At 38.2% G+C, this 8,500-nt stretch overlaps 1 protein-coding gene across 1 annotated transcript; it reads left to right on the forward strand.

Annotated features, from left to right (window-relative positions):
* The first annotated feature begins 4,065 nt into the window (after window positions 1-4,065).
* On the forward strand, window positions 4,066-4,320 carry LOC102846096 (NADH dehydrogenase [ubiquinone] 1 alpha subcomplex subunit 3-like). Its single transcript, XM_006901334.1, has one exon. The coding sequence runs from the start codon at window positions 4,066-4,068 to the stop codon at window positions 4,318-4,320; it is 255 nt and encodes an 84-aa protein (XP_006901396.1).
* Window positions 4,321-8,500: the final 4,180 nt, after the last annotated feature.

Below are 8,500 nucleotides of genomic sequence, written 5' to 3' on the forward strand. Positions count from 1 at the left end.
TCACATTCCTTCTGTGAGCTAGCAGACTATGCTGTGCCTGGCCTGCAGCCAATATATAGATTAGTGCACCATCCTTGGGCATCTTAAATTATCAGTGATTGATTCTTCACACTGGCCATATCTAACTGGGTACCTTGCCTGCATTCACACTCTGTACTTGCAAAGACACCACCCCCCAGATTAAGTAGATTAGCCTGGGGTCTGTTAAAGTGAGCACTCTGTCAAAGCCAGATGGTCCATCTTCAAAATCCACTGGACAGACAGAAAAGCTGTCCAAGGCTGGCTCACATTCAGGGGCCCTGTAACCTCTCAGAAAAGCAACAACTAACCTCACTGGACAACCACAGCAACAATCTCCTGGGGTCTGGCAGGCCCACTAGCCCAGGCTACCCACCACAGCAGTGAAAAGAGTGTTCAGTTCACTTCTTCCAAAGTTCCTCCATTTTTCATACTTTTAAATTGTTTTTCTCATCTTTCCCCCTTTTAATCTCTTTACTCTGCAAGACTGGTTTTGTGTATAAAACATTTCTTAACTTTTATTCTAGTTGTCTATACTATAATTGTCCTTGTGTGACTGACTTGTCACTCAGTATACGTTTTCCTAGTTATGACCATGTTGTGCAGTATTTTTCACACATTTTTATCATTTTTTAGTGATGCATAATGCCTCGTTGTGCTCTTTAATCCTTTGTCTACTGATGAAAACTTGGGTTGTTTCCAACTCTTTGTTACTGAAAACAGTAGTAAATAAACATAGGTCTGCATATGTCAGTTTGTTACAGTTCTTAGGTTTTTTTTTCCTAGCAAAAGGAAACCATCTTTTTATTCACTAACTGTTGCACATTCTCCCTCCCTCTCCTAAGTCCACTATACAATGCATCTCTTGTTCCAGATTGCTGTCAGACAATTCTTTTCAGACAGTTCTTCTCATCTGTTCCAATGTAGTATTCATTATTTACCCACTTTTTTCTATTTTCTTCCAAAGCTTCCATTTCAGTACTACTTAACAGCAGTTGTGTTATACAGTATTTGTCTTTTTTACCGAGTGACTAAAATATTTGTCTGAGTGATTATTTTATTCAAAATAATGTCTTCCAAGCTCACATGTTGTGCAATGTTTTACAAGTTCACTGTTTTTCAACGCTGTGTGGTATTCCACTGTACCATAGTATTTCTATCAATTTCTTTGCTGATGGTCACTTGGGTTGCTTCCATCTCTTTGCTATTGTGAATAACACATCAATCAACATGGGTGTATATACATCTGATTGACCTGCAGTTCTGGTTTCTTTATGATATATTCACAGTAGTGGAATTGCTAGGTCAAATGGTATTTCTATTTCCAACTTTTTGAGAAAGTGTCAGACCACCTTCATTTTACATTCTCAACCAGCAATGAATAAGAGTTCCAATTTCTCCACAACCTCATCAGCATTTGTTGTTTACTGCTCTGTTGTACTTTGCTATTGTTACTGAGGGGTAAGATGATTATCTCATAGTTGTTTTTATTTGCATCTCTCTGATAGTAGGAATTTTGAACATTTCTTCATGTATTTGTTTGCTATCTGAGTGTCTTCTTTGGTAAAGTGTCTGTTCATATCCTATGCCCATTTTGCAATTGGGTTGTTTACCTTTTACTTTTTAAGGTGGAGTATTCTATAAATTTTAGATATGAGTCCCTCATCAGTTATGTCATTACCAAATTTTTTTCCCTAGTCTGTAGGTTTCCATTTTACCCCACTGGAGAAGTTTTTTATGTGCACTGGGATTTGATTCTAAGAAGGTCCCATTCATCTATTTTATTATTTCCTAGCTGTAGTCCTTATTTCTTTGGGATATATACTTAATAATGGGATTTGGGAGTCAAATGGTATTATTTCAACTTTCAAAGAAAGTGCAAAACTGCTTTTGATAGTGGCTGCAATATTTTGCAGTAGCAATGTAGGAGTGTTCCAAACCTTCTAAACCCTTCCTAGCATTTGCTGTTTGATGTCTTATTGAGCATTATATATATATTTTTAGCATGTGATGATCATTCACTATTGTTTTGATTTGGGAGTCTCCAAGGAGCTCTGATAGCCAAGTGGTAACAAGCTGTGCTGAAATCTCGAAGGCACATGGTTCGAATCCATTACCGGCTCCACAGGAGAAGGATGGTCAGTCTTCTCCCATGCAATTTATTGCCTCTGAAAACCTGCTAGAGGATCAGGTATGGGTGGGTTCTCACTCGATGGCATGCAATAATTTGAAAATTACTGCATACGTTGAACCCATATGAAGTCACATATTGGTCATTTTACTGTCTTCTTTTGTGAAGTGTCTATCCTTGTCCTCTGTTCATTTTATAATTGCATTATCTTTTTTGTATTGAGGTGATGGGAGTTTACTACAAACTTTAGAGATGTGTCCTTTGTCAGAAGAAGTCATGTCAAATATTTTTTCCTAATTTGCTAATTTCTTTTACTCTTTTTTTTAGATGTCTTTTTGGAGGGGGGGGGGGTTTCATTCATTCATTGTTGCACTAGATGTCTTTTGATACCTATAAGGATTTCATTTTTTTCCAGAAGGTTTCAATCATCTAACTTATCCCGTGTTGGCTGTACATCAGCTGTATTTATAAACTATTTAAGCCATAGAGTAGGGCTCCTAGGTTTGCCTCAACTTTATGATCTTTATAGTTTTAGGTTTTACACATAGATCCCTGATCCATCTTGATTGTATATGGTGTGAGGTACAGGTCTAGTTTCAATTTTTCACAAATAGACATCTATTTTGCTATTTTAATTTTAAAGAGATAGTCTCTTCCCCACTTAATGGATTTCATCTCTTTGTCAAAAATCAATTGACTGTAGGTAGATGGATTTATTTCTACATTCTCAATTTTATTTCATTGGTTAATGTACCTGTCATGGTACCAGTAGTATGTGTATGTGCTGACGAAGGCTGTATGGTAGGTTTTGAGATCTGTAAGTGTGAGTCCTACTTTGTTTTTCTTCTTTGGCATCTCTGTGCTTATTCAAAATCTTTCTCCTTTCCATAGAGTTAGTGATTACTTTTGCCCTATCTGATGACAGTATCTGGACAGAGAGAACATTGTATTTATTGATTGTTTTTGGTAATACTGTTATATCCACAATGTTAAGCCTTCCAATCCAAGAGCATGGCATATTTTTCCATTTATGTTGGTCTCTCTGGGTTTTAACAGTGTTTTACAGTTTTCTTTGTAAAAGTCTTCTGAATCTCTGAAATCTTTTGGATCTTTTAAAACGGACTATTTCAATTTTTGGATAGTCATTATGGCCTAGTAGCAAGAAGCTGTGGTGCAATTCTGAAGGCACACAGTTTGAGGCCTCCAGCTGCTCCGTGGGAAAAGGATGGGCAACCTGCTTCTATGTGATTAATTGTCTCTGAAAACCCACTGAGGGTCAGCCAGGATTGATTCTGACTCTATGGTACACAACAAGAACAACAACTGTAAATGGTATCATTTCTCTTATTTCCTTATCCAATTTCTCTTTGTTACTGTAGATAAATGTGGCTGATTTTTGCATATTTATCTTTACCTTCCATTTGACTAAACTGGACAATTAGATTCAGTAATATACTTACTATTTAGCGTGCAGAAAACTGGACATGGGGGCACAGGACCATGAGCATCTTTCTGAAAAGGCCAGAAGGGGTGAGAACAGCAAAGGCCCTCAATTTCCCAGAGCAGAATGCAGATAAAGAGCCCATAGCCCAGTTCCATGGTGCCTCTGGAGCCAGACCAGCAGCAAGAGGTTTGTTTATTCACTGTTGACTCACAGACTTTACTCACAGTGGTGGTACCAAAAATGATGTTCATTAGGGCAATTGAAATTCAGAAGAGTACTATTTGAGAAACAGCATGTTATAAGGACAAAACAGTAGAAATGACACAATGGAACACAAAATTAATAAGGCAGTGAGCAAATCTTTTAATGCTAACTTGTTAGAGGAACAATCAGAAAAAAGGAAGAAAAATGCTGAAAGCATAAGAATTATGTAGGAAAATGGGCTGCAGCTGCTGCCACCACCGAGGCCACCATGATGACTAGACTCTCAGCCTTCCTCAAGAATGCCTGGACTAAGGAATCGGTGCTGGTCGTGTCCTTCACCATCACGGGTCTCACTGTAATTCTACCCTCATTAAGCCCCTACACTAAGTATGCCTCCATGATCAACGAGCTCACTCCCTACAGCTACACAATGCCCCTCCAAGATGATGGGAACATGTCTGATGTGTCCAGCCACCCCCAGGACCCCCAGAGTCCCAGCCTGGAGTGGCTGAAGAAACTGTGAGCACCTCCGAGGATGGCCCCCCCAGAACCCCAATAAAAACCTGAAGGGAAAAAAAGAGTTATGTAGGAAAATAGCATAAGGAATAACTCCTATTTGATTTGGAATTCTAGAATAGGAAGAAGCAAAAATTAAGAACTAGGTAATCAGGAACCTGAATGAAGCACAAGCAAGAATAAACAGTAAGATATATCATAATAAAATTTTGCAAAACCGAAAAGAAAGAATACAGAAAGTAGTTTCGGAGAAGAAAAATTTATCTATAAAAGCAAACTAAAAGGAACCTCTGGTGGCCTAGTGGCAAGAAGCTGCACTGCAATCTCAGAGGTAAGCAGTTTGAATCCATCAGATGCTCTGCTGGAGAAGGAGGGGTATTCTCCTCCTGTACTAGTCAGATCAGATTTGATGGTACACACACACACACACACACACACAAATAATAAAAATTTTTTAAAAAGCAAACTAACTGCTAAGACCATATGGTTCTTGTTATTTACTCTGTTAATACAGTAAATTACATTGGTTGTTTTTCTTATATCGAACCATCCTTGCTTGGTTCCTGTTAGGAATCCCTCTTGGTCATGGTGAATTATTTTTTTCATGTGCTTTTGGATTCTATTGCTTAAGATTTTAGTCTGTAGTTTTCTTTCTTGGTAATATCTTTGTCTGGTTTTGGTATTGGGGTTATGCTTGCTTCACAGAATGACTGGAAGTGTTCCCTTCTTTTTCAATTTTTCTGGAAATGTTCCTTCTTTTTCAATTTTTTGAAATAATTTAAGTAGAATGGGTGCTAAACCCTCTCTGAATGATTAGAATTTAGCTGTGAAGCTATCTGGTCCAGGGCTTTTCTTATGGGGAAGTCTTTTAATGACCTTTTCAATTTCTTCTCTTGTGATGGGTCTGTTCAAGTGTTCTGTATTTGTTCTTGTCAATCTGGGCAGGGCATGAGTTTCAAGGAATTTGTCCATTTCCTCTAGGCTTTCGAATTTATCAGAGTATAGCTTTTCATAGTATTCTGATATGATCTATTTCATTTCTTCTAGTTCTGTTGTGATGTCACCACTATTATTTCTTAATCAAGTTATGTATCTTTTTTTTTTTTTTGTTAAGTTTGCCAATTTTTTTGACCATTCCGAAAAACACGCTTCTGGTCTTACTGATGGTTTCAATTGTTCTTCTGTTTTCTATCCCACTGATTTCAGCTCTTATCCTTATAATTTCTTCTAAAGGCTGTCGGGTTAGATTGTTATCTTTTTCTACTTGATGAAGACGTTGAATTAGATCATTGCTTCTTCTTCTTTCTTCCTTTTTTATGTGTGTGCCTACTGCTATGAACTGCCCCCTGAGGACTGCATTAGCTGTGTCCCAGAGGTTTTGTTATGTTGTATTTTCATTATCATTTGTTTCAAGAAACTTTTTTATTTCATTATTTCTTTTATAACCCAATCATGTTCTAGCAGAGAGTTAATTCATTTCCACTTTACTCTCGTATGGTTAATTTCTATTTTTATTGCATTGTGGTCTGAGAAAATACTTTGTTTTACTTCAATTATTTTTAATTTGTTGAGGCTTGCTTTGTGACCTAACATATGAGTATTTCTGGAGAATGTACCATGTGCACTTGAGAAGAAACTGAATTGAGTTTTAGTTGGGTGCAGTACCCCAAAAACATCCACAAGGTTGAGTTGGCTGATTGTATAGTTTAGATCTTCTGCATCTTTGTTGAGTTTCTTTAGAGTTGATTTATCCTTTGGTGACAGTGGTGTGCTGAAGCCTCCACAGTCCCCACCATGGCCTGATCATAACCACCTCTTCCACCTCAACGATCATCTCCATAGTTACCACCCATATGAGAGCCTCCTGGTCCCCGTCCTGGGCTATCCGGTTTAGGGGCCTTGCACTGGTTACATTCATTCCTCCAAGAGAAGTTCAAGTGCTCACATGTAGGATTAGGACACTTCCAACACCAGCTCACTGCTGTCTTCCACCTCTACTATCTCCACTTGGGGAATACTCCTTGGCCACCAACACCACTGTCACCACCTCCATTGCCACCCTAGCCCATGGGTCCTCCCCGCCCTTGGCCTCTCATCTATTGCCACCACATATATTGAAGTCTACTCACCGTGTAGCAAAGGAGACCTTGATAGCATTTACAGAGATTTTGCTATGATCTTAGCACTTGATGCAGAAATGGCATTTGACAAAATTCAACATTCCTTCCTGATAAAGACACCCAGCAAAATTGGAATAGAAGGAACTTCCTCAACACAGAGAATTTTCAACAGTGAAAAGTATATATGCAAAACCAAGAGCCAACATCATTCTCAATAGAGAAAGATGAGAAGGATTTTCTTCAAAAACACGGATCAGACAAGGATGCCCACTGTCACCGCTTCTATTCAATATTGTATTAGAAAAGCTTGCTAGGGCAGCATGAAGGAAATAAAAGGCATCCAGATCGGCAAAGAGATGCTTCAACTGTCACAAGCAATACCATTTATAATAGCAAACCACAAACTGAGATACTTGGGAGTGAACCTAACCAGAGATACAGAACACCTATACAAAGAAAACTATAGAGTATTTCTGCAAGACATAATAAAAGACATAAACAGAAAATGAGCCCTGTTCATAGATAGGAAGACTCCTTATCATGAAAATGATAATCTTTCCAAAATCAATCTACATGTTCAATGCAATCCCAATCCAAATACCAAATGTATTTATCAAGGAGATTGAAAGGAAAATTACCAAATTTATTTGGAGAGGCAAGAGACTCCGATTAAGCAAAACACTTACCTCAAAACCTACCCTGACCTCAAAACCTACTCTATGGTATAAAGGGACTGCCAAATACAGCCAGAAATACACAATCTGAAGAGGAAAAAAATGGATGAATGAGACCTTCTAAAGATTAAATGCAAGTGTGCACAAAAATTTTTTCCAACAGGGTGAAAAGAAAACCTACCAACTGGGAACAACAATTTGGTAACACCATCTCAGACATGAGTCTCATAATAAAAGTTTATGTAATATTCCTGGGCCTCCACAAGATAACTCAATTATAAAATGGGCAAAAGACATGGAAAGAATTTTCACAGAGGAAGATATCTGAATGGTAAACAAAAACATGAAAAAATTCTCAAAATAACTGGCAATAAAAAAGATGCAACTCAAAATCACAATGAGGTACCATCCCACTCCAGTAATAGTAACAAAGTTTAACAAGGCAGCAAGTAATAAATGTTGGAGAGGATGTGGTGAGAAAAGAACTCTTATATACATTGTTGCTGGGATTGTAAAATGGTACAACCCAACCACTCTGGAAGGCAGTTTGGTGCTTCCTTAAAAAGTTGAACATAAAAATTCCATATGACCCAGCTATTCCATTGCTTGGAATATGTTGTTGTTGTTGTTGTTGCTGTTGTTAAATGCCGTCAAATCGTAGGCGACTCATAGCGACCCTATGAACAAAAGACCTGAACGCTTTATAGCTTTCTTCATTTCTCCAAGTTCATAGGGTTTTCAGAGGCAAGCTATTTCAGAAGTGGATGCCACTCCTACTTCCAAGCTTGTTTTAATCGGGAGCTCCACCAACTACTGTCTGCCATGGGTAACCAATATTGCATTTGGCAAATCAGAGTCACAGGGTTCAGCATCACAGCAACTATGAGTTACCTCAGTACAGCAAATAGACATATCAGTGCTATACCACCTAGAAGAATGTTTTGGTCAAACATTCTTCTAGGTGGTATAGCACTGATATGTCGAAAAGTAGGCCTAAGGGACGCAGATTAAAATCACCCACCTTTGGCTTGGTAGCATCACTTTCTGTCCATTAGGTCAACTGAGCTCTCTCTATGTTGTGCTTTGGTTGTGCTCAACTGGAAGACAATCTATAACAATAAAAACAACAAATCATTAAGATTAGTTTGGGGATGAGTAGAAAGAGGTACAGGAGCATAGGGGACATGTCTGACCTCAAAGGAATTAATTTTATGTTGTTGGCAGGAGAGTTCTTCTTTGTAAAGATGGTAAAGGTCAGATATGGGGGGCGGGGCTGGTAGGGAGGATATTAATCAAAGGGTTGCACAATATGGATGTAGAGGGGGTGGGTCAATAAAATGGGAAAGATCTGGTGTGAAAGACAATGTATACAAACTTTGTAAATAAACCACTA

This window comes from Elephantulus edwardii, unplaced genomic scaffold (genome assembly GCF_000299155.1).
Source record: "Elephantulus edwardii isolate Elephantulus edwardi_28Jun2011 unplaced genomic scaffold, EleEdw1.0 scaffold00320, whole genome shotgun sequence".
Taxonomy (NCBI): Eukaryota; Metazoa; Chordata; class Mammalia; order Macroscelidea; family Macroscelididae; genus Elephantulus; species Elephantulus edwardii.